The sequence below is a fragment of the Bos indicus genome, chromosome 2 (assembly GCF_029378745.1).
Source record: "Bos indicus isolate NIAB-ARS_2022 breed Sahiwal x Tharparkar chromosome 2, NIAB-ARS_B.indTharparkar_mat_pri_1.0, whole genome shotgun sequence".
NCBI lineage: Eukaryota > Metazoa > Chordata > Mammalia > Artiodactyla > Bovidae > Bos > Bos indicus.
Window position 1 is genome coordinate 53,153,035 of NC_091761.1, and position 26,857 is coordinate 53,179,891.

A 26,857-nucleotide genomic window follows, 5' to 3' on the forward strand; every position below is an offset into this window, starting at 1 on the left:
AGCTTTTATTGTTGCAACATTTGCTGTCCACAGGAAAAACATCTACACTTAACCAAAGTTAAGAATATTTCTACTGATTCTAGCAGGATGGGGGCATTGCTGAAGGGGACATTAAGCATGTTTCCCAAATATTTTCAGTTTTAGTGTTACTGACTTGAGAAACTTTGGGGACATGCCCTTCTCATCAAGATCGGGGCGGAGCGGCGGGTATTCTTTATCTTTGAGAAAACAATAGACAACTGGAACAAGTCTTGCCTTTGGGATAGGTTTGATTATATTAATAGTTCATCATTTTTAAGACAAGGCTTATATGTTCATTCTTTTTTGAAATAAAACCTGGGTCTTGTCACTCCCTTCAGAATTAGCAATTAAACAACACACTCTCTCTCCCCTTTAGACTAAGCAAAGGACCTGCTTTTAAAACAGCGTTAGACTCAACCTTATGCTCTGTGACAACCTGGAGGGGTGGGGTGGGGTGGGGTGGGGCGTGGAAGGAAGGTTGAGGAGAAAAGGAACATATACATAACGATTGCTGATTCATGTTACTGTATGGCAGAAACCAACACAGCATGGTAAAGCAATTATCCTCCAATTAAAAATAAATAAAAAAGGTCTCTGGGCTCTGGGCAATGGAGACTTGGTCAGCAACATTCCCACTCCTAGAAATCTGAGGTATTACAGTCACACAATTTTGAAAGTCATACTGATTAGATTTTTTACTCAATGATTCCAGACTCTAAAGGGTTTGTGAGGATAAGGGAGTGTGTTTATGCTAGCGCAAGTGGCATAGGAATAGACATTGTGCATAGAAGTTCTTTGCCCCTTTTCTTGTTTCCTGTAACAGATTCAGGAGCAACTATTTTCAGGAAAATGCAGTCCAGAAACCATCCTCTACTGTTCACACATATTTTCAAGAAAATAGTATAAATAGTCACAGAATAAAAATAACTCAGACAACTTTTCCTCCTCTCAATCCTGATTTTATTAAATAAAATATAAAAGCTGCAATTTTTCTATAAATGGAAAAAATATGATTATGATCTGCAGTGAATGGGGGAAATATGTAAGTCAGATTTGTCACTTGTTTCCACCAACTAGAACTGGGTTACCTCTTACAAAGGAAGAGTGCACCTCTAAACATACTATACTAGGTATGTTGGAACCCATAAAATTTCCAATTACTGCTTCAGAATTTATTGTGCACATATGGAAAATAATACTTGTAAAACAGAAAGGGGTTTGTGCCTTGTGCTGTCAATACTGTGAAGGATGAGGTGATTATAAAGCAAATTAACAATACTTTTAAATGTGCATTCACTTATCTTTCCAATTAAATCCTTGTTAAACAACTGCACAGACAGTAATGGCGCTTCTGCAAAGCACTGATCAAGACAGTTTTATTGTAATTTTTACTCTGTAACAATTAATCAAGTAGGCATTTTCTTTATTATTAAATTATTTAGTTAATAAATATTCTCAATTGGCTAACAGATTTGTAGTTTACATGTTATTTTTGATTTTCCTACAGTGGAACATATTTGGGAATATTTCCATTTTCAAGCAGAGGGACCATTAAGGGATGTGATTTTATACATTTTTTTTCTCGAGAAGAATAACTGTGAACAAGAGAAGTCCTTGAAACTTTAAACCATTCAAAAGTCCTATTTCAACCCTTTTTTTTTTTGTAAGGGATGCAAACACATTGCTTTCAGCAGATAAGAAATGAGAGGTTTTGCTCTAAGGCGGCTCTCTGTTGGGGTAAGCGTTAAAATTAGCATTTTAAAAGTTCATTAATACGAGTTACAGACTTTTGAGTCACAAGGCTGCATTGTGGTTTGCATTTTCTTCACTTGTCCCAGTGAAATGAAAAGTACCTGAATGTTATTTCTTCTATAAACACACAAGGTGGTACAAACGAAGAAACATATAAAAATATGTTTTTTTTCCCCATTTTTGAATTTCCAGTTTTGTAATTGGAGATTTGAATTTATCCAGCTGATATACTTCACTTTTAAAGTGCTTTAGATGGTTCTTAATATGGTCTCTTTTTGTTTCAATTGTGTATTTTATATTTTAAAATTTTTGATTAGAACAAATTTTCAGATAACTGGATTAGTATTGAGAACAGTGATCTCAGAAATTACACCTGGATTTAGGATTCAGGAGGGCTATATTAATTCAGAATTAACATATGAGAGCTACACATTTGAGCCATAAAAAGAAAATTCCAGGCACAGTTGGCTCTAAAGTTGTCAAAGTGGTATGATTTTGAGATGAGTCAACATTACTTTTTGAAAATGCCTTATGTAGAAACCTGATACCCTCACTTTTGGCTTGGTTATAGGAGTTCCCTTATATTACTCTCTTATGTAGTCAAGAGTCTGAACTAGTTTACTGCGGTTAACAGATTGTCACCTTAGAAGGTCTGAGCAGACTCTTGGGAATGATGATAAAGGTCAGCAGAGAGTATCAGAAAAGGGAGAGGGAAAGGAATGGAGCAGATGGTTGGGTGCTGCGAGTATGAAAGTGGAGAAAGCAGGCTTTGGAGGCATCAGAGGTGAGGGCAGAATGGCTTGAAGGCTCTAAAGGCACATTTTGGTCCCTCTGCACTTTGAGATGATTGACCTCAGTTTCAAGTCAGATAGCTCTCTGGGGGTAGAAATGCAACGCTGATGCCAAGGCATATATTCTCCTGGCTGAGTATTTGGCAAGCAGAAATCATAGGCTCTGGCAGGGATAACTTTACTGAGGGTCTATAATGTACTTGGCACATGATGGGCATAATGGGAAATCCATAAGTAAGCGTGAAGCACATTTCACTTCCCAGAATCTAACGGTCAGGAGAGGGAGAAAGATACGATGCTAAATAGACTAAAACCACTGCTGAACCACAGGTACACAATGATACAGGAACACAGTGGAAGAAAAAGCTAATTTCTGTTGAGATTGATCCCAGGAATCATGAGAGTTGTCTTAAAGAGATGAAGTTACCAGTCAGCAAAACCAGTGATGGTGTGTCTCTTGCTCAGAAAGACAGATCTGCTGTTCCTTCCATTGAGACCAATCAAATAATAATATGCACACATATTTCTGTCCCTGTGTCTGATGGGACATTGAATTGAAACATCTCGAGCATAGAAAGGAGACAACCCTTATGGTTGTCAGAGCATTAAAGGAATGATTTAACTAGAAGGGAGAACAGGCCATTCACAAGAGAAAAATGTAGCAGGGAGTGGGGAGACCACAAAAAAACAAACAATCTGGAAAAATGTAAAAGATGAGATGGTGAAACAGCAAGACAAACTGCTATTTAAACAACATTATTCTAGTGAGTTTTTTAGGATCTCATGGACATTACGTTAAGTAAACGATCAGACACCATGCTCACCCTGAGAGCATCCAAGATGGAAACCAGGTTTTTGAAGACTTTAGCTGGGCTTTAAATCCATTTCGTCTCTAGATTACCATGAGACACACACTGCCTTCTCAAAATATCACTTGAATGAAACAAATGCAAGTTTTAGCAGGTCATTTAAACTCATAGGGACTTTCATTCACCTATAAAGTGAACAGCTTTTTTATACAGATATAGTGAGACAGCACTGAAAATGCTTTAGAGAATCAAGTACCGACATTCCCTTGGCAAGTTCTAAGGGTGAGCACCATTCTCTTAAAGCGAATTTACACAACTCTTTTAAAACAAAACATGTATTTCTTTTGTTATTTCAAAAGAAATATGTGTTAACTGTGTGAAGTTAGAACATGTTTTAGAAAAAAGAAAGACAATAAAAGTCACCAGTACCTAGTCAGACATTTTGTGCATTTCTTGCCATTGTTTCTGGAACAGAGTTTGGCAATACACAATGAAATAGTCCATTTTAAGAGTGTTCTCTAGCATGTGTAAAATACTTCTTTTTCTTTTTGAAGGAAATATCCCAACTCTGGATCTGATCAATATATTAATTAAGATTCTATTCATTGCAAGAGAGCTTTCAAAGTGAAGCAGGACAGACAGACTTATGGTCTCTGCTCTTAAGGAGTGTTCAGTGTGTTGAGAAGACAAGAGATGCATATAATTCTTGCTAGTAATATATGACAACACATACAACATGAGATTTCTGTGAATCAACTAGCTGAAACTGCAAACATATAATTTAAAAGGAGCAGCAATTCCTGAGGGTTGGGGTGATTCAGGGAAAAAACTGAGTTACAGTTAAATAATCCAAGGAAGATATGAGATTAGCCTTTTATCAAATGTTCTTTCCTTTAAAAAACACACACTTTGTTGTATTAAAATAGCTATCACCATTAGGATGGTTGTCAGGGACGCATTTCGATATAATTTCTGATTCTACAAGCATACCCTGAAGATATCATGGGTTTGATTCCAGACTGCAGCAGTAAAGCAAATTCCACAATAAAGTAAGACATACAAATTTTTGGCCTTCCAGTGAATATAAAAGTCATATTTACACTCTACTGTAGTCTATTAAGTGTACAGTAGCATTATGTCTACAAAAATAATGTACATAGTTTAATTATAAATATTGCTAAAAATTCTAACCATCAGCTGAAGTTTCAGTGAGTCATAATTTTTCTTTTGGTGGAGGGTCTTAATGTTGGTGGATGCAGACTGATCAGGGTGGTGGTTGTTGAAGGCTGGGTTGGCTGGGGAAGATCTCTTAAAATATGACAATGAAGTTTGCCATGTTGATAGACTCTTCCTTTACAAACAAGTTGTCTGTAGTTTGCAGTGCAGTGCTATTAGATTGCATTTTACCCAGAGTAGAACATCTTTCAAAATTAGAGTCAATCCTCTCAAACCCTGCCTCTGCTTTATCATTTAAATTTATGTAATAATCTAAATCATTTCTGCTATTGCAACAATCCTCACAGCCTGCTCACCAGGAGTAAATTCCACCTCAAGAAACCAAATTCTATGCTCAACAATAAAAAGCAACTCTTCATTCATTCAAGTTTTATCATGAGATTGTAGCAATTCAGTCACATCTTAGGCTCCACTTCGGGTTCTTTTTCTCTTCCACTGCATCTTCAGTCACTTCCTCCACTGAAGTCTTGAGCCCCTCAAAGTCATTCATGAGGGTTGGAATCAACTTCTCCCAAACTTCTACTGATGTTGATATTTCCAGTTCTTCCCATGAATCACTAATGTTTTTAGTGGCATCTAGAATAGTGAATCCTTTCCAGAAGGTTTTCAATTTACTTGGTGTAATTCCATCAGATGAATCACTATCTATGGCAGCTATATAACTTTATGAGATATATTTCTGAAATTATAAGGCTTGAAAGTAAAAATTACTCCTTGCTCCAAGGGCTGCAGAATGTGTGCTGTCAGCAGGCATGAAAACGTGTCAGCAGGCATGAAAACATTAAGCTCATTGTCCATCTCCATCAGAGCTCCTGGGTGACCAGGTGCATTGTGAATGAGCAGCAATATTTTGAAGGAAATCTTTTTTTTTTCCTGAGCAGTAGGTCTCAACAGTGGGCTTAAGAAATCAGTAAACCATGTTGTCAACAGATGTGCCGTCACCCAGGCTTTGTTGTTCCATTTACAGAGCACAGGCAGAATGGATACAGCAAATTCTTAAGGGCCCTAGGATTTTCAGAATGGTAAATGAGCTTTGGTTTCAATTTAAAGTCACCAGATCATTAGCTTCTTATAAGAGAGTCAGACTGTCCTTTGAAGTTTTGAAGGCAGGCATCGACTTCTCCTCTATGAAAGTCCTAGATGGAATCTTCTTCCAATAGAAGGCTGTTTCATCTGCATTGAAAATCCATTGTTCAGTGTAGCACCTTCATTAATTATCTGAGCTAGATCTTCTGGAAAACTTGCTACAACTTCTATAACCAGCATTTGCTGCTTCATCTTGTGCTTTGATGTCATGGAGACAGCTTCTTTCATTAAATCTCCTAAGCCAACCTCTGCTGATTTAAGATTTTTCTTCTGCAGCTTCCTTATTTGTCAGTCTTTATAAACTTGAAGAGAGTTAGGACACCGCCCTGGTTTAGGCTTTGGCTTAAGGGACTACTATGGCTGGTTTGATCCTCTATCCAGACCACTAAAACTTTCTCCATATAAGCAATAAGACTCACTTTCTTATCATTTGTGAATTACTAGTTTCCCTGGTAGCTCAGCTGGTAAAGAATCCTCCTGCAATGCAGAAGACCCGGGTTCAATGCCTGGGTTGGGAAGCTCCAATGGAGAAGAGATGGGCTACCCACTCCAGTATTCTGGCCTAGAGAATTCCTGTATAGTCCATGGGGTTGCAAAGTGTTGGACACGACTGAGTGACTTTCACTTTCAGCCTTTTAGAGTTGCACTTTAAATTTTTTTTTTTTTTTTAAACTTCTGTTTGCATTCACAACTTGGCTAACTGATGCAGGAGGCCTAGCTCTCTGCCTGTCACAGGTTTTGACATGCCTTTCTCACTAAGCTTAATCATTTCCAGTTCTTGATTTAAAGTGAGAGCCACATGACTCTTCTCTATTTGAACACTTAAAGGCCACTATAGGGTTCTTAATTGGCCTGCTTTCCATATTGTTGTGTGTTAGGGACTAGGAGACCCTCAGAGAAGGAGAGAGACAAGGGAATGGTTGGTTGGTGGAGCAGTCAGAACAAACACAACATTTGTGGATTAAGTTCACTGTTTTACATGGGCGCCATTCAGAGTACACCAAAACAATTACAATAGTGACTTCAGAGATAACTGATCACAGATCACCATGCTGCTGCTGCTGCTGCTAAGTTGCTTCAGTCGTGTCTGACTCTGTGCGACCCCATAGACGGCAGCCAACCAGGCTCCCCCATCCCTGGGATTCTCCAGGCAAGAACACTGGAGTAGGCTGCCATTTCCCTCTCCAATGCATGAAAATGAAAAGTGAAAGTCAAGTCGCTGAGTCGTGTCCAGCTCAGTCGTGTCCGACTCTTCGCGACCCCATGGACTGCAGCCTACCAGGCTCCTCCGCCCATGGGATTTTCCAGGCAAGAGTACTGGAGTGGGGTGCCATTGCCTTCTCCACAGATCACCATACCAATCATTATAATAGTAAGTTTGAAATATTGTGAAGATTACCAAAATGTAACACAGAGACACAAAGTGAGCAATTGCTGTTGGAAAAATGGCATGGATAAACTTGGTACAGGGTTGCCACAAACCTTTAATTTGATTAAAAGGCAGTGTCTATGAATAATAAAGTGAAACCCAATAAAATGAAGCATAATGTAACATTTTCCACTATAACTGATTCATTATTTCATGTGATTAACTCATCTCTAGAGAACAGATGGTCTTGCCTTAAAGTCAAGAAAACTGGCCTAGGAAGGCTAAGTGATTTGAGCAAGAAAACACAGCTAGTAAGAGGTGATATGGAAACCCATAAAAGTTATCTAACTCCTGGACCTCAGTGTTCTCATTGTACCTAATGGCTTAAAAGAAATGGTTCAAAAGACACATGGAAAATAAGACAAATTAGAATGTGGAGATTACCTCATGTAAACCAATGACCATTATATCTTGACTGACCTACTGCAATTACCTCCTAACTGTTCCCCAGTTTCTACCCTTATCCTCTACAGTCTATTCTTCTCATAGCAGTCAGAATGATTAAAAAATAAATAAATAATATCAGATCATTCTGTGATTATCTGCCACCCCCTCCACCCCTTGACTGTCTATTGAATTTAGAATGAAAGGCAAAACTTCTTATTTTGATTTGCAAGTGTTTCCATGGGTGGCTTTGCCCATCTTTCTGACTTCCGTGTCCTGAGGTCATACAAACCCTGATTCTCTAGGGCCAGTTTTCCTCCGCCTGGTCATTTCTCCCTCCACATCTTTGTGTCATTCCTATCCGGGCAAGTATCTACTCAGATGGCACCTCCTCAAAGAGATCTTCACAGATCATCGAAAATGAGGACCATCTTCCTCATCCCTTCAGTTATTCTCTATCATGTCACTATCTTGACTCTTGGCTTATCTAGTAAGCACCTTGTATATTTGATTATTATCTATCACTTGACATCAAAATGAATACTTCCCCAGATCTTGACTCCTTTGGGCTCTTCTCAGTACTTAGAAGAGACCCTGACTCATAGAAGGTTTTTCAGTAAATATTTTTGAATAAATAAATCTCCATTTCAAGTCATCCTTAGGCAAATTAAAGTCTTATTCTATTCTTTAAACTAATTTTCCTCATTTCTTGATTCTTATATACTTTTAAATGTATAATACTTTTGGGGGTGGGGCATCGCAAGACCAGGAAAGTCCCTTGCAGTTTCAGCCTTGAAATTTGAGAGGTGGCTTTTGGCAGCCTGGCAGGGGGCTGGCAGAGCCTTGGCAATGAGCAGTATCACTGAGAGGAATCACACTGTGGACATTCACATAAGTAGACGATAGTCCTAATTGTGGTCTTACCACCTGGGTTGAGAGTTGCCCATTGTTTAGGCAATTTTTCTTGGCCTATTGGGCCAGGATGTTAGTGCTGGCTCTGATCTTCCATCTTAACAGCTGCCTTTTCATTTTGCCAAGTCTTTATTATCCGGTCCATGTTGGACAATCAGATTATGACCTCATGTGGAGGTAAGAGGTAGAGAGAAGTTGGTGGTTTATCGGGTCGACTGGACATAAACTTTCAAACTCTGAAGATTTTTTTTTGCTTGGGGTTATATAACACTTTGGCCCTAAGAAGCCTGGTAGTCTATTCAGGCCTAACCATCACTGGTGGTCCAACATTATTCATTAATTCACTTAAGGAATTAATTCCCATTCAGCAAAAACCTACTTGAAGGCTATTATGTTCTAAGCATACTGAGAACTGGGGGGTTACTTAGGAGACCAAACCAAGCAAAATCTTGCTTGCAAAGAGGCTACAGTGTAGAGGGGGAGGGCAGTAACTGAAGCAGCAATTAAAGAAGCAAGGCGATTTCAGGCAGTGTGTGTGGTGAAGAAAACAAAGCATTGGGATGAAGAGTGTATGGGTGAATACAGTGCAGACATGTTTCAGACGTGTTAGCAATGGAAGGTGTTGCTGAAAAGATGATTTGAATGTTGAGAAGAGTGAGTCTGGTAGGGACTGGAGGAAGCACATTTCAGGTACACAGGAGCAGAATCCAGAGCCTTGGAAAGGAAATGAGCTTCATGTGTCTGAGGAAGGAAGGAAGGAAGCCAGGGTGGTTGAAGAATAGTAAGATGAGAGACAGGGACATAGTAAGATCAGAGAGATAGGAAGGAAAAAGAATCTGTGGGGCCTGCAGATCCTAGGAGTTCCTTATTAATTTACACTGAATAGACCAACAGGTTTCTTGGCTATTAGATTCAAATATCCATGGAAATATAGGCTCCATGTCAATGAGAATGTCTTTTGCCGTATTCACTGCTATATTTCCAGCATCCTCCATGTTGCCTGGCACATACTAAGAATGTTTTGAGTGTCTGTCAATGAACAAATGATGTAAAAGCCAAAATCTTATTTTATGAAGCTCACTTCTCACTTCCATATCAATTTTGATGTCTCAGGACCCTCAGAGAAGAGGAAAGTGGACAGGCATACCTGCCACTCCATCTCCAGTAGGCCATGAATGTGAGGGCATATAAGGAGGATGATGTTGAAGTCCACATGACTCTAAGTCACTCAGATTTTCATCTGATCATTGCTTCATCCCTAACTTTGTAAACTTTGGATGCTTCTCTTCAGGGAGTTCATGAGGACCTGAAAAAGTTCCTCCCTGCCTCTATACTTGTTACTTTTTCTTTCTAGAAGAAACTTTGAAGTAATGAGAATACTTTTTTTTTTTTTTCCCATATAGCACACTTTTGTTAGGAAATGATTTTCAACTACATGGAGTGCCTTGAAAAAGAGGTGCCATATGTGAGTCACTGAAGCCAAAATTATCGGCAACAGGGACTTTCCTGTGTGAAAACAAAAACCAAAGCATACTTTCAGAATTCAAAATTCAGTGCATGGACTTAACAAGAGTAATACAATTAATTTCATCCCTAGTTAGTCAATTCTGATTTTCTCTCTACTTTGTCATTTCCAACATTCTGGAGAGCCAAGATGGCAAGCAAAGTAGAGCCACTATTTCCTATAGCATGCCTGGCTTGCCCAGTAGCCAATGACATGCAGTAAATCATCTCTCCTCAAGCTTTTTCTCACTGAGGCAGAGAATGGGAATTTGGGATTTTTTCACTCTTTATTTGTGTCCCATGATTTTTTTTATCCAATCTAAATTAGGTGTTAATTTATAGGAGTCTGGGAGAAAATAAATGCAAAATATCGCTTGAGTGTTCTTTACTGAGACACCTAAGTAGTAGAACCTAACACAATGTACCTATGATACCACTTGGTAGGAGTTTATCAGAAGTTCATCATTCTCTTATTTTGCACCAAATCTTTATTTAACTCATAAAGAGTATTGTGCACTTTGTTGTACTGGGGATACAAAAATGAATCAAACTTATTACCCTCCATGAAGTCACAGGCAGTTAGGGGTTATTTATTGAAAGAACACTTTAAAATGAGGTTTCCTTTTATAAGAGTCCCACAGACTGGACATCAAGAAAGTATAGTAGCATAATAAGAAGTGGTTTTTGGTTCTTTGATGTTAAAAAGAAGAAAATGTCTCTCTCTTCCCTCCCCTACAGTAAATTGAATCCAGCAACCAGTGACATATTCTTTGGAGTAAGTTTAAAGTGGGTTCATTGTCTGGCTTTAAAACATATTACCCTTGTGGCCTTAGAAAAGTTACTCAATCTTTCTGAACCATGATTTTCATGTATGCATAATGTGGATAATAAAGTTTATCTACCTAGCAAAATTCTATATGGATTAGAGATAATTCTAACTTTGCATACCTGCCATGTAGTAGATTCTCAATAAGCACTAGCTATCATCAGTGTTAGTATTATTCTGTTACATTTTAAAATATTATTTACCCTTTAGTTTTGTTAGCAAATCCTTAGACACAACAATTTTCCTTTTCATTTATTCCAGAATCTACAATATTGGAAAAGGATTGCAGTTATGAAAAATGCCAGCAATTTTAATCATATGAATAATATACATGTTACATTCATGACATTAATTTCTTAGTTACATTCTAAATCATAACTCAGACTTCATAAAAGTCATTTAACATTATTATATCAATCAATAGTCAAAGAGAAACCGTTTATCATTAGAAATTGCTTAACAAAAAAGTGTTCACAGCCTATTTCTGCTTTTCTTAAAAATACATCTCACATGTCTTATGGTTTGTAGGTCATGTTTTCTCTAAATATCCAGAATAAAACTAGCTGGACATTGCACAGGGGTTCCCAGATCTGGCTATGCACTTGACTCGGCTGGAAAGTTTTTCTTTGAAAATGAATATTAATAGCTCTAACCTCAGCCTTTTGCATCAGAGTTTTTATGACTGAACTTCAAAAATCAAATATGCAGGGCAGGAATAGAGATGCAGACATAGAAAATGGACTTGTGGACACAGCGGGGGAAGGAGAATGGGGGACAAATTTAGAGAGCAGCATTGAAATATATTCATTACCATGTGTAAAATGGATAGCTAGTGGGAAGTTGCTGTATAAGACAGGGAGGGCCTCGTGCTCTGTGATGACCTAGTGGAGTGGGATGGTGGGTGGGAGGGAGGGAGGCTCAAGAAGGAAGGGATATATATATATATATACACATATAGCTGATTCACTTTGTTGGACAGCAGAAACACAACATTGTAAAGCAACTATACACTATTTTTAAAAATAAATAAACAGTGGCCATGATCTGTAAAAAATAAATAAAATAAAAAAACATAAAAAGCCCCACTACTTGATTCTTGTGGCAGACAGACTTTACAATGATCCCTGATTATCTCTTCCACCTTGTGTTCATGCCTTCTGTAATCCCCTCCTCTAAGGTATGGATAGGAACCACAACTTGCTTCTAACCAACAGCATGCACCAAAGGTGTTGAGTTATAACCTTTTTGATATCTTACAAAAGATTATATCTTTGCTTCAGCCACTGGTCTCTCTCCCTAACTGCTCTGATGAAGAAAGCTGCCATGTTGTGAGATGGTATATGGAGAGGTCCACAAGGCCTTTGACCAACAGCCAGTACTGTTGAGGCCTTAAGCTCAACCTATAAGGAACTAAATCCTACCAACAACCATGGGAGCTTGGAATTAGACCTGTCCCCACTTGAGCTTCCAGATCAGGGCCCATGCCTGGCTGACACCTTGACTGCAGTCTTATGCAGAATTCAGCTAGTCTACCTCTGACCCACAAAAACTGGGAAATTATAAATGTGTGTTGCTTAAGCAGCTAAGTTTCTGGTAACATTGTTACTCAGCAGTAGATAACCAATACAATTTTGAAATATAGTCAGGGCTGGGAACCAATGCTTTAGACTTTGTTTAGAATAGAAGTAAGTTCAATTTTTTTCCTACTAATTTTTAATGACTATGCATTAATTCTAATAATAATGATAAATGATAATGATGGGTTTTTATAAATATCCATAGAGATTTGCTTAAAGATTGGTAGTCGCACATCTCTGACTGGTCTAATTTCTGGACTCAATTTTTTGACCCAGTGGAAAAAGCACAACTAAAGTAGATCTGAAAATTTCAGCAGAATTTACTCCTCCTCTCCAATGAACATGAGGATATTCTTTTGGAATCTGGAATTTCCCAAAAGCCTTTGGATAAGATAAAGCTAACCCAGACTTCCTATGAATTTGGCTAGGTATGAGACAAATCACTGGATAGTCTCTAAAGAAATATAATATTATTATCATCAGAGAAAACTCAATCATGTGGAAGCCAAAAGCCATATTTGATTATTAATATTTAGTATCATGTTATTATTAAGACAATTAAGTAATATTGATTTGATTTCAAGTAACCACTTGTCATCTTAATTAAATCTAATACTGATTATCATTGCTTGATTCAGAGTTTTTAAAGTCCTTACATTTTCATTATTATTCCCATTTTGGAAATGAAGAGTCTGTGATTTGAAGGGGTTAACATAGTTTCTATTAGACTAACAAATAGCTTGGAATGAAGATAAGGAGGCAGTTTCATCGATGCTGACCCAGTGCTCTTTCCTGACTAGATGATCTCTGTCTTTGATTGTTTCACCACGGAGTTAAATCAGTTCCTTTTTGCTTGGTATATAATGAATTATAAAATATAGTTCACAATAAATGAATGGTGTCATTTGTTTAAAAATAAGTAGGTAGAATTTGTTTACTTTAAACACTAAACATATTTGAAAGGTGTTATTCGAATATTACATGAAACTAAAAACTTTATAAATATATGTGCATGTGAAGATCTTATTGTTTCGACCTCTGTGTTTAGCATTACTTACTAATAACAAATACATTTTCTTAAGCAGCTAGGAAGCAATACAAGCTTTGGCATCAATAGTCTTTGAGCCCTCTGACTCAATGTAGCTGAAAAATGAGGTCTGAGAAAGTTTCCAAAGCCCTGAATGATGTTAGAGTCTGGCCCTTTTATGATCAAGTGATCTTTTCAGCTTTAATGGGAAAAATAAATCATTGTTAAAAGATAATCTTGTCACATGGAAGCCAGAAAGGTGCAATATCAATGATTCAACTTACCAAAAAACCGCCCCGTGGAATGGATAAAGCAAATAACACAGTTTGTTTTGTTGTTGCTGTGGTTGGTGGTGAGAGGGGAGTAGGCTTAAGGAAATACCTCGTTTTAAAAATAATAAGAGGGCAATATAAACTTTCTTAATAGAAAAATGAATGGACTTGATACAAGGGCTATTTTATGAGAACAGAACTAGAAGTTTTGAAATCCTTTTCCAGATCTTTTCCTGTTTCATCCAATTGCTTATTTCATGGTGAAACTGCCAATTGTTCACATTCTTTCTCGCTTTCCTCTTCTCTTATTCAATTTTTGATGCTGCAAATAATATGAAAAGCACCAGGATAGCTACTAAAGTTAATGCTTTGCTTTCTTTTGCTTTGTGGTACAAATCTATATAAAAGTAGTTTAGATATAGCTGGCAACACAAAATTGTTCCTCTAATAGTTTATTTTCAATGGAGCTTATTCTTAGCATGATCAAAATAAGCAAGTTCATCTCTTTAAGCCAATATTTAATTTGGATTATTATGCCAGTAAGGTCTGGGTGAATAAAGATATGCAAAATATAAGACTGTAAATTAATGGGAAAAAATCTTCTTCCATTTTAAAATAACATACATACAATCGTATGCACACACACACGTACACACACCCACATACCCAATTAAGATTCTTGGCCATGGAGATTTATGGCATTTATATATTTTGTTCCTCTGGGTGTGAAAAAGTGAAGGAGGGTGTCCCTGAGAATGTTCCTTTAAATTATTTTTCTATATTTGGAAAGCATGTCTAAAATTCTGGTAAGTAACTTCTTCCAGTTCAGAGAAATGCTTAGAGGGAAGATTTGTTATGTGTACCAAGAAACACCAGTTTGGAAAACGCTCAATCAGTTCTTCTCTCTGTGCCTCACAGTCCTCTATTGTCTCATGGGCTCAGGAAGTTTTGCAGTTAATATTTTCCAAAAAGAATGCCAGTCTTCCTTGTCCTTTTTTTTTTAAAGGGTGAAAGAGAGCATCTAAGTAATATAAAAGGGAGTCTGAACTGAATTTAGAGTTTGACCAGTAAGCCCGATGGGCAGCTCAAACCAGAATTCTGGTGTCAAAGGAGGGGGCGTTCAGATTGGTGGGATTTTTAAGACCCACTTTCAGAAGTTCTCAAGACAGTGATGCAGCATCCTCAGTGCTAAAGTCTGTCCTTTGTGAAAGGACCCCCACACAAGTCACATCACAGATCATTCTAAGGAATCAACGCAGTGTCACTGGCTGATTGTAAGTTGACATCTAAGATCATAGACTAGTTTCTCTGATCATAGACTAGTTTCTACAAGGGGCTGCCCTTGTAGAATGGAGGAGAAGCATCAGCAAAATGTCACTGAAAGTTGTCACCAAATATAACAAACGGAAGAGCACGGCTCACTAATGCATAAATAGCCAGTGAGTCTAGAGTCTTTCATGACTCTCTGTGAGGGTCGCAACAGAATACTGTGATAGTTTCTGGTTCCAAACATAGATACATGAAGCTCTACTGGGAATGGTAGCATCAGGCGTCAGACTTCTTCCTAACTGTAGCATTCGGCGTTTTCCCAGGCATTTCTCTTTCTTGAAAAGTTTCAGTCAAACTCCTACGACAGTACTTGTCACTTACAAACACCAGAAAATAGAAAGCCACTAAGAAGTGGATAAAACATGAAGAGACTGATCTTCACTTTTGTAAGGAGGTGATAAAGAATCAATGAATGGGCAAAGTCAAACCCAGCAGTGGTTTTTGGCACTGGCTCTGAGACACAGAGATGTGGGATCTAGTCCAAGCCCTCTCACTCACTTGCTTTATGACCTTAGGACATTATTTAACATTTCTGGGTCTCAGTTTCCTCACCTTTAAAATGGAAACAGTAATAACCCACATTCTATGGAATGGTAGGACTAAATTAAATAAGTAAAACACTTGGTAGAGTGCCTGGCACATAATAAATTATGAAAATACATTAGCTACTTTTATAATAATAATTATTATTATCCTCATCATTACCAGTTACAATTAGGAAATGCTTTTCAAAAGTGATCACTTTGAATTTAACTTGTATGCCATCTGATCTGGAAGTATAATAAGGGTATCCAATTCCTAGTGATTTAGTGAGTCAAACAGAAAACCAAAACAAATTGAATCATTCAACTGGTGTATTTAGAATTGCTGATGATTATAGCATTCAAGAAAGTTAGTGAAATACATAAATTGCAATTAAACTGTTCTTGAAAATCACCAAAATCAGTTTTCATTTGTCTAGTCTAATGGTGGGTAGGGCTTATTCATTTAAAAAATATACATTTCGAACCTTCTGAAAAGGAAACATTGTGGAATGTGAACATGGAGGAGATAAAAGGTGTTAACACAGACAGGGTATGCCAAAACCAGCTATGCTCTATCTTAGAATACAAAAAAGAATGCATTGCCTTCACATATCCCATTTTGCTTTTCAAGGAATTATCACTGAACTGCCACTTTATTGCCTTGCACATACGTGCACACACACACACACATATTCACTCACATACATACACACACATAGAGAAAATCACAATGATGTACACATTCAGTCTCTTTGTATCCAGCACTGATTCTCTCCTATGTCAGCTCTGTTGTCAGCAACCAGCATGTAGAAGGGGAAGGTATGGTGTTAGAACAAATGTTACAGCTCGACTCCTGTAATTTCATTCACAAGATAATCTGATTAGTAAAATTTGAGGGAGACTGGCATATCTTTTGGGCTTCCCTGGTGGCTATCTTTTATCATCTAATCCAAAAAAAAAAAAAAGAACACAACATAGCTTGGACAAAATCACTAGTATCAAAGGTTCTAATACAGCATAATTTGTGCTGAGTGTATTGCATTCTGACAGTGCTATAAACCAGGGAGACAGTTTACTGACAATTCTGTGCTACCAGATACCAACTCAGGCCTCTGTCCAGCTTTACATTGTCAGCTCTCATGGAAACATGAGCAGTTATGCAGCCCCAGAGGATGCTGAAGTTTTTCAAAAGATGAGATGGACAGATTTCATATTTTCCTTGCAGATTTTTTTTTTTGTCTTTTCAAACTGCTGAGCATAATTTTTTTAAAGGCAGGAAATGCAACTAGTGTTTGTTTCTAGCATGGCTTCTGTTTTGAGATTTCTTCTTTGTAGAAGAAATGTGTTGCCCAGCTGTCTAGAATCCCAATCAGGATATGGTTTTTGTATGAAATATATTACAAGAATGATTTTAGCTGGTTATAAACAGGAATGGTTATAAAAAGCTGGGGCTATTTTATCCAATTTTTATCCACAGAGGGGGTACTCTGGTTCAGGCCAATGGGACCAATATGAATACATAAGGTAATGTTCAGTTCTGCCTTCCGCCCATGAAGGACAGTAATTCTGAAAGACAAAAGTACATAATAGTGAGCAAACAGATTCTTAGTTACAGTGTAAGTGAAAGTTGCTCAGTCGTGTACAATTCTTTGTGACCCCATGAACTATACAGTACATGGAATTATCCAGGCCAGAATACTGGAGTGGGTAGCCTTTCCCTTCTTCAGGTAATCTTCCCAACCCAGGGATAGAACCCAGGCCTCCCACACTGCAGGCAGAATCTTTACCAGCTGACTCACAGGGGAATTACAGAGATGCTCAGAAATAAGAAGCACGTGGCCACTGGCCAAAAGCATTGTAGTTAACACTTAAAAGCATGGTTCAACCCAAGCTGAACTGCTGGAGAGGTTAATGCTTCTTAGTATTAATACTTCTCCTATTTGCAACACACACACACACAGACAATATACAACAGATATTAAGAGCTCCCTGCGTGGAGACTCCAAGAGCTACTGGTTAATGAGGATAGATACAAGACTTATTTAAATCCTACCTTTTTAGGTGTATAGAGATTCAGGGAGGAGATAGATATTTCAAACAGTATGCTCTTTTTTCTTATTCCAAGACTTTCAAATTGTAATGCTTCTGAAATATAATCACTGAATATATTTGATAAAATTCTCTTTAAAAGAATGGCATTAAATATCTGGGTCTTATAATAGATGGAATTTTAGAAGTTAGATATGCTTGTACGAATGCAAATTTAACTACCCAGCATAATGGGCACCCAGAGAAGGAATCTGACTGAAGGAATGTTGCAAGCTCCCTGGAGAAAATGATTTATAATCTGAGCCTTGAAGAATAAGGATAAATCTAATGAGACAGGAAGTTTTTGTATGTGGGATAGGAAGGAAAAGATAGGAGGATATTGAAAGTAGATGAAAGAGTGTATGCAAAAGCATTAAGAAATACAACAGCATGTAAATAAGGAAGTACAGTTATGAATGTATTGTGAAAGAAATTCTGAGGGCCTGCATCTGGCTAGAAGTAGGTGGGAAGCCAGATTATGAAGACTGTATAAATTCTCCTGAAGGCAATTAGACACTATTGACTTTTTAAGTGAAAGGGAAACTTAGATGTACTGAACAACTACCAAGAGGCTGTTATGTTACTAAGGGAATGCCACATCTTATCTCATTTCATTCTCACAAGTATTTCCAAAGCACCTCCTTCCTGTTTTTACAGATAAAAAACAGAGCATAGGAGAATTAAATAGATGCCAAGGACACAAGGACAGAGTGTCTCGTTTTTATCCCACATGTATAACTCGAAACTTAGGAGCTATCTGTAATAACATCTCAAGATGTTTCGATCTTTTATTTTCTTCAGTATTTCCTAATTATTATTTTTTAATTCTCATCTTTTTTTAGAGAAAGTTTAGGTTTACAGGAAAGCTTAATAGAAAATATAGTTTCCAATATACCCCCCTTATACTTGTCCACTCCCCCACCATTTCCCTTATTAGTAAGATCTTGCATTAATGTAGTAGATTTGTTACAACTGATGAGCCAATATTTATAAGTTATTATTAGTTAAAGTCCATAGTTTTCATTAAGGTTCACTCAGGGTTATATATTATTTAGATTTTGATAAATGTATAATGACATGTATCCACCTATACAGTATCAAACAGAATAGTTTCATGGCCCTAAAAATCCCTCATGCTCACTCATTCTTCTCTCTCTCCCCTCAAATCCTTTACTATCACTGATCTTTTACAATCTCCATAGTTTTGCGTTTTATAAAATGTCATATAGCTGAGATGATATAGTATATAGCATTTTCAGACTGGCTTCCTTCACCTAGCAATATGCAGTTAAGTTTTATCCAAGCCTTTTCATGACTTGACTGCTCATTTCTTTTTATCAGTAAATAATATTCCATTATAGGGATGTTTTATGGTTTGTTTATCTAGTCAACTATTGAAGGAAATCTTGGATGCCTTAAAATTTTACCAATTATGAATAAAATTAATGAAAATATTTTGTGCAGTTTTTTTGTGTGTGAACATAAGATTTGAACTCATTTGGGTAAATACCAAGGAGTACAACTGCTGGGTAATAAGGTAAGAATAAGTTTATTTTCATAATAACCTGCTAAGGTATTTTCTGAGTTAGCCGCACTATTTTTCATTCCTACTAGTATGAATGAGAGCTCCTGTTGCTCCACATCCCTGTCAGCATTTGGTGCAGTCAGCATTTAAAATTTTAGCTATTCTAATAGGCTTGTGGTAGTATTTCATTGTTCTAGTTTGTAATCCTTTGATGATACATGTATTTCATAATTTTTATTGTTTTACTTACCTATTATATATTTTCTAACATTTGTGATTTTGACTCTTACATTTTCCACTATTCATTTATTTATTCAATTATCAACATATATTAAACGTGTATTATATGTCAGCAACATTTTTCAAAGCTAGTTTATTTTTTACTCATTATTCTCGTCTTCATTTTAAGTTCATATTTTACTTGTTATTTATTTCACACAATGTATCAGCTAGGCCTTTTTTTTTTTTTTTTTTTTTTTTTTTTTTTTTTTTAATTTTATTTTATTTTTAAACTTTACATAATTGTATTAGTTTTGCCAAACATCAAAATGAATCCACCACAGGTATACATGTGTTCCCCATCCTGAACCCTCCTCCCTCCTCCCTCCCCATACCATCCCTCTGGGTCGTCCCAGTGCACTAGCCCCAAGCATCCAGTATCGTGCATCGAACCTGGACTGGCAACTCGTTTCTTACATGATATTTTACATGTCAGCTAGGCCTTTTTATTGTACTCATCTTCAAATAAACTATATTCGTAATACACACAGCAGAGAGTGTGAAATATTGTTAGAGACAAAACTACTTGAAAGAAGGTCTGAAGTAAAGAAATCACTTACCTTGGTTGACGATAAATCTTAACTTCTGTATTGTTGCCAGATTGCCACTAACACGATATATTCCATCAACATCTAGACCTGAAAACAAAAGGGCATGTTTTATATTCACTCTTATAAGAATGAGATGATAAAAGGAAGATAATAATTATACTATCTCTTCCTCACAGAGAAAACAAATTTCTTTTTCCTAAAGCAAGTAGTCTTCAATATTTTAATCCAAATAAACTAATCGTTAAGTTCAGTAACAGCTAACCATCGACAAACTTGATTGCAGTTGAACCATAAAAGAGCAGTAGGTAGCATGGAATTTCACAGTATAGTTATGATTCATTCCCAAAGACAGAAATCAACCTGAGGGTGCAGTAGGCAGAAGAACCTTCATGTATATGTGTATTATTGACCCTTGTTGGAAAGATAAAGTAACCCAAAGTGTTTGTGAAGTTTCCCTTCCTTAAAAATTCTTCCTTCCTTCTCTGCCCTTTACTGCTTTCTCACTTTTCTTTCTCTTTTTCTTCCCTTTCTCCTATTCATATTCTATTCTTATTCTGTTCTATTCTATTCTATTCATTTTATTCTATTCCTAGGGATTCCAATTCATTTCCATTTGGTTTCATTTTCTTTTTCATGCAGTCCCTATGGCATAACGTGTATTGGTCTGATTATTTGAAACTACAGAATGAAAATTCTACTCTCGATGTATAACTACTTTGATAGTCTCTAGTGTATTGTAGGTAATAGGATACTCCATTACAGAGGGGAAAAATAAAAAGAAATCCTTGACAAGATAGTGACAACAGTTTCAGATTATTTTAAAACTAGTCATCTATAATTCAGAATAACTTATCCTGGCAGTGGGTTTGGATAATAAACCACTTGTTTTCCACATACTTATTTATATCTATATCATCTGGTTATTTCCATGAGTCAGTTATGAAAAAGAAGAAAATGGAGAAACAGGAAAATAAAAAGAGAAACACTTATTCAGACACTATTATTGTCAATAAGAAATGTTGATAACATAATTTTAATGTCAGGATTGAATATTCCTTGATGTGCCCAGGCCCTCAAAGAGACTTAGATGAGATTCAGATCAGATCAGATAAGTCGCTCAGTCGTGTCCGACTCTTTGCAACCTCATGAATCGCAGCACGCCAGGCCTCCCTGTCCATAACCAACTCCCAGAGTTCACTGAGACTCATGTCCATTGAGTCAGTGATGCTATCCAGCCATCTCATCCTCTGTCGTCCCCTTCTCCTCCTGCCCCCAATCCCTCCCAGCATCAGAGTCTTTTCCAATGAGTCAACTCTTTGCATGAGGTGGCCAAAGTACTGGAGTTTCAGCTTCAGCATCAGTCCTTCCAAAGAAATCCCAGGGCTGATCTCCTTCAGGATGGACTGGTTGGATCTCCTTGCAGTCCAAGGGACTCTCAAGAGTCTTCTCCAACACCACAGTTCAAAAGCATCAATTCTTCGGCGCTCAGCTTTCTTTATAGTCCAACTCTCACATCCATACATGACCACTGGAAAAACCATAGCCTTGACTAGACGGACCTTTGCTGGCAAAGTAATGTCTATGCTTTTGAATATGCTATCTAGGTTGGTCATAACTTTCCTTCCAAGGAGTAAGCATCTTTTAATATCATGGCTGCAGTCACCATCTGCAGTGATTTTGGAGCCCAGAAAAATAAAGTCTGACACTGTTTCCACTGTTTCCCCATCTATTTGCCATGAAGTGATGGGACCGGATGCCATGATCTTTGTTTTCTGAATGCTGAGCTTTAAGCCAACTTTTTCACTCTCCACTTTCACTTTCATCAAGAGGCTTTTGAGTTCCTCTTCACTTTCTGCCATAAGGGTGGTGTCATCTGCATATCTGAGGTGATTGATATTTCTCCCAGCAATCTTGATTCCAGCTTGTGTTTCTTCCAGTCCAGCGTTTCTCATGATGTACTCTGCATATAAGTTAAATAAACAGGGTGACAATATACAGCCTTGATGTACTCCTTTTCCTATTTGGAACCAGTCTGTTGTTCCATGTCCAGTTCTAACTGTTGCTTCCTGACCTGCATACAAATTTCTCAAGAGGCAGATCAGGTGGTCTGGTATTCCCATCTCTTTCAGAATTTTCCACAGTAACATAGAGGTCAGCACCTCTGCAGTTTCTCTAAGGAGGTGATATAGCACCACTGTTAAACATTGTCATTCACGATAGTTAGTATTACACAAACTGATAAAAATTACTGTCATGGTATAACAGAATAAAGTCTTTTTGAAGTCTTTACTGACATGAAATGAATTCCTTCATTGTTTTACAATCTCTATTTTTATGTACTTTATAGTAGAACATTTCTGCTGCTGTGCAAAATATATCATCAGTAACTTAGGACAGACTGACATAATGTGTAATACTAGTACTAATGGCATAAATCAAAGCCATTATTCATTCAGTTTTAAGACATTATTTTTAGAGCAACTTTAATTTTACATCAAACTTGAAGGAAAGGTACAGCGATTTCCTACTTAACCCTGGCCCCTACACAGGTATAGCCTCTCTTGTTGTCAACATCTCCTACCAGAGTGATACATTTATTAAAATTGAGGAAACACCACCAATACATCTAAAGTCCATAGCTTACATTACGGTTCAGCCCTGGTGTTGTACAGTCTATTGATTTGGACAAATGTATAATGACATGTGCATGCGTGCTAAGTTACTTTAGCTGTTTCTGACTATGTGCAACCCTTTGGACTGTAACTGCCAGGCTCCTCTGTTCATGGGATTCTCCAGAGAGCGATACTGGAGTGAGTTGCCATGCCCTCTTCCAGGGGATCTTTGAACCCAGGGATTAAACCCGAGTCTTTTATGTCTCCTGCATTGGCAAGTGGGTTCTTTACCATTAGCGCCACCTAGGAAGCTCCCATAATGACAATGGATAATGACATGTATCCATCATTAAAGCATCATACAGAGTATTTTCACTGCCTGAAAAATCCTCTGTGCCCCACCTACTAGTCCACACTATGGTTTTATTCTTCCATGTAATAACTTCTATACAATTTCAATAAAACTGAATGGCTATTAACAAATATATTAATTGGTGTGAGTTTTGTAGTTCTGACTTCCCTGGTGGCTCAGATGGTAAAGCGTCTACCTACAGTGGAGGAGACCTGGGTTCAATCCCTGGGTCGGGAAGATCCCCTGGAGAAGGAAATGGCACCCCACTCCAGTATTCTTGCCTGGAAAATCCCATGGACGGAAGAGCCTGGTAGGCTACAGTCCATGGGGTCACAAAGAGTCAGACATGACCGAGCAACTTTCTTTCTTTGTAGTTCTAGAATAGTCTAACAATAAATTAGCAAGCCTCTGTCCCTTCCTGAGAACTATGGATTTATGAGGAATTTAGATGAGGTGGAACACCTATTAGTATGTGGTGAAAATGTCTAAGACACATACATTTATAAAAATCAAATGTGTCCTTGTTTTCCTGATGTATAAAATAGCTCCATTAATCAAAGTGCACTCCAGTTTGTTTTTAAGCACAATGTGCACTTACAACTTAAATGTGATAGTCAATTAGAACTTTTCCAACGTTTGATTTTCAGTTTTTGCACTGGACTATGTTGGTCTTCAGTTTATGTACGTGTGCTCGGAACTTTGTAATTTTATACCATTTTCTTCTTTGCTTTGTCATGTAGATAATCTTTCTGACTTAAGTTTAACTTCTGTGTTTTTAAAAAATGTTATAGCTTTTTAAAATATTAAAACTTATGCATTCAAGTATGTGTCTCCCTTTCAAATTTTTCCCTTTTGGGGGTATCCATAATACTTCTGAACAAGTAGCCATTACAAAAAATATTTTGAAGCTATTCTCCAAAATGACCTTCAGTGGCTCCATATTGTCTACAGAGAAATGTTTATTAATGGCAACTTTGGGGCCTTTGATGATAGTTTTTTGGTCTGGAAATAGTCAAAGGTCATTCAGAACCATGAATGTTGAATGAGGTCCTCTGCTTGTCATCACAAAATTTCCCTAAATGAAAATTATCTTGATTTTTTCCTGTGAGTTATCAGTTGCTCTAAAGGAAGTTGAGAAAAAAATTAGTTTGAAAAATAGAAATATTGAGGGAATGTGTAGATCTACATTTCCCAAATGAGAAATCTTAATATACATTTTTTAAGAAATCAAATTAGCCCTATTTAAAATAATGATTAAAAATGAAATGTCAATTAACAACAACTACAATAAAGTGAAAAAAAAAGTTTTAATTAGTTGGACCTTTATCCAGGGTCAATAGTAAATACAATCATTTGAATTCTAACAATTGCAAATAAAGACCTTAATTAAGCCTCATTTTAATAAATATGTCCCTATAGGTATAAAATCAAGTACACTTTTTTTGAAGCTAGAAATTTTTCTTTTCTAATATTATTTTAAATGTTATTGAAATGCATCTGTTGTCTAGAGTTTTAAACTGAATTTCAATTAATGAAATTCCCTACTACCTAAAAACTTTCTCTGATAGAAATTTGATGTTACTACATAGGAAGTATCCCTTTGATCTTTCATAAATTTCAGTAGAAGTTATATATTTTTTTAACTTCAGTAATCAAAAACATTTGAAAGAGGAGTATGGGTTGAATATATTACATATGAGCAATTGGAAGGCACTATACTGTTCAAACAAAGCAGCCTCATTCTAAATTAATAAGCCAATTTTCTTCTGGAATAAAAGAAGGGAGTGCTGGGAATGGAGACAGGGAGGATAATTCAGACTAGTGCGACCACTGTGGTTGCAGACCTAAGTCACAGCAGAGAAACCGCTCTGTGGCTCACGATAGAAACCAGAAAGTATAAAGGAGTAAAGCAAAACACATTAGATGCAATTTGAATCTAACTTGACAGAACTTCCAAGCCCTTTAGATTCAGATATATCAACACCATATATCTTATGAAGGATAACAATCTCTGACATTTGTGGCTCCTGCTTTGAATGGCTTATGCTCCCCTGCTATCATACTTTTTAAATTACATAAATAGAGTGAAAATGACAAAGCAGATATTAAAAAGGAGGGTATTACATTTTGCAAAATAATCTGGAACACATCAGTGAGTTTTAGCAGTTATAAATTACATAGGTACAGTCTTGTAATTGATTAGCTCTTCCCTGAACAGCTCATGGAATGGCAAACCCCAAGTCCTGTGAATTGAACCCAAATTACAAAGTTTCATGTGCCATCCTCTTCTTGCTCCAAGAACTTTGAAAGTCATGCCAAACCAAACCAATGTAAATTGGTGGATTTGGACATCCTTTTCATGACCACATTATCCTTGCTGGACTGGAAGCTACTTATTTTGGAAATATAATTAGACCTCTTATGATTTTTAAATGAGCAATATCTTCAAGGTACACATGTTGGGCCTTGGTGAAGTTTGGAGAAAAATCACTTTACGAGGTACTTCTTTCAAGAAAATACCCTGACTGAAAATGCTGACAGGAATTTTGCCTGTTATGCTAAAAATACTTTGGGAACACAATGAAACTAAAACATTGTATGCTTATTTTTATCAGACCAGCATTAATGTAATGTTGATGAAAAATTCTCTTAAAAAAATCCACATTCACTGAAATGTCTTTTATTTGTTCCTCATCAGCTGACACTCTTAAGTTCCAAAATAGTGTTTACTGTTGACAGAAATCACTGGGTATTGCTGCAGGGGATTTTCAAAAGTCCTCCCCCTCCTCCACTTTTTTTTTTTTTTGAAGAAGCTTAGACTAGGATAGACACACAATTAGGAGTTATTAGACCAAATGGTGGTCTAAACCCAGTGGAAAGAATGCAGCTGTCATGAGTAATTCCCACCATAAATCTCAGACACTTTCCAAAAGGAAATCTAAGAGACCAACACTGTTTCCAGAGTTGACTGACTTATCTGCCAAAATATGGGTAGTTTTTAACAATGCAGATGAGCCTGTTAAAAATAGCTGCAAACTGTGGATTAGGTAGCATTCTTGGTAGCTCAAACGATGGACAAATCACGAAGATGTAGAGTTTGAGCCTGGTTGAGAGGTAGGCTCAAAAAGCCTGCTTGTTTTTCTGGAATATAACAAAATGCATCTGAACCTCTGAAGTCTGAAATATGGGCTGGGAATTCTGCACAGTCTCTCTCCTGAGATTTATGGCACTTCCTAATTCCTAGGAGGCCAGAGCTACCGCAAAAAGAGTCATTCTCGCAATACTTTGGTCTTCTGGCTTCTCCCTCTGGCAAGAACAACTGAGCAGAGGAACACCCAGACTGCCCCCAAAGAGTGCTGCCCATTTCTTTTTTATTCTTCTAAAGGTCCTGCTTGGTTTCAGAGATGTATTTGAGGAGAGGTTTTGTACCATTTTGAATGGCACATATTTCCTCCTCTAAATTGAAGTGTTTCCAACTTTATATTGCTAACTGATCTGATCACACACTTTAAATTCAGTGGCTGAGTACAGGATATAATTGGAAACTCTTTCTAAATTTAATTTCTACTCTGTCTCAATGGCTTGTATTTATCCTGTATCTTTTGCTGGCTTTATTTATTACTAATTTATTGTGAGATACACATCCTTCAAGAATGACTACCTTAAAAATAGTTGACACAATTCTGATTGTCAAACAAGAATGATTTTATCTTATATGAAAAACTTTGACTTTATAATAATCATTTTTTTTTTTTTTACTATAGAGGCAATATACTTGCTTGGTAAAAATGAAAACTAACCCACACAAGATTAATACAATGAAACCTAAGTAAATACCTCATCCTGCTGTCCAAAGACAGTCACTGTTAACAATTCTGTTTTAGTTCTTTTGTTGTTACTTACTTTATGTTAATGCATCACATTTCTGTTTATTAATTTATTAACTTTGAATGGTATTTATTCACTCCTTAT

The 26,857-nt window shown here is 36.9% G+C and overlaps 1 protein-coding gene across 3 annotated transcripts in view; it reads right to left on the reverse strand.

The window, feature by feature from the left end:
• ARHGAP15 (Rho GTPase activating protein 15) overlaps nucleotides 1-26,857 on the reverse strand; it is a 697,929-nt gene that overhangs the window by 193,466 nt on the left and 477,606 nt on the right. For all 3 annotated transcript variants that reach the window (XM_070799862.1, XM_070799861.1, XM_070799863.1), the window contains one exon: nucleotides 19,931-20,008. In XM_070799862.1, the coding sequence (XP_070655963.1) occupies nucleotides 19,931-20,008 (78 nt within the window). The remainder of the gene's footprint in view (nucleotides 1-19,930; nucleotides 20,009-26,857) is intronic.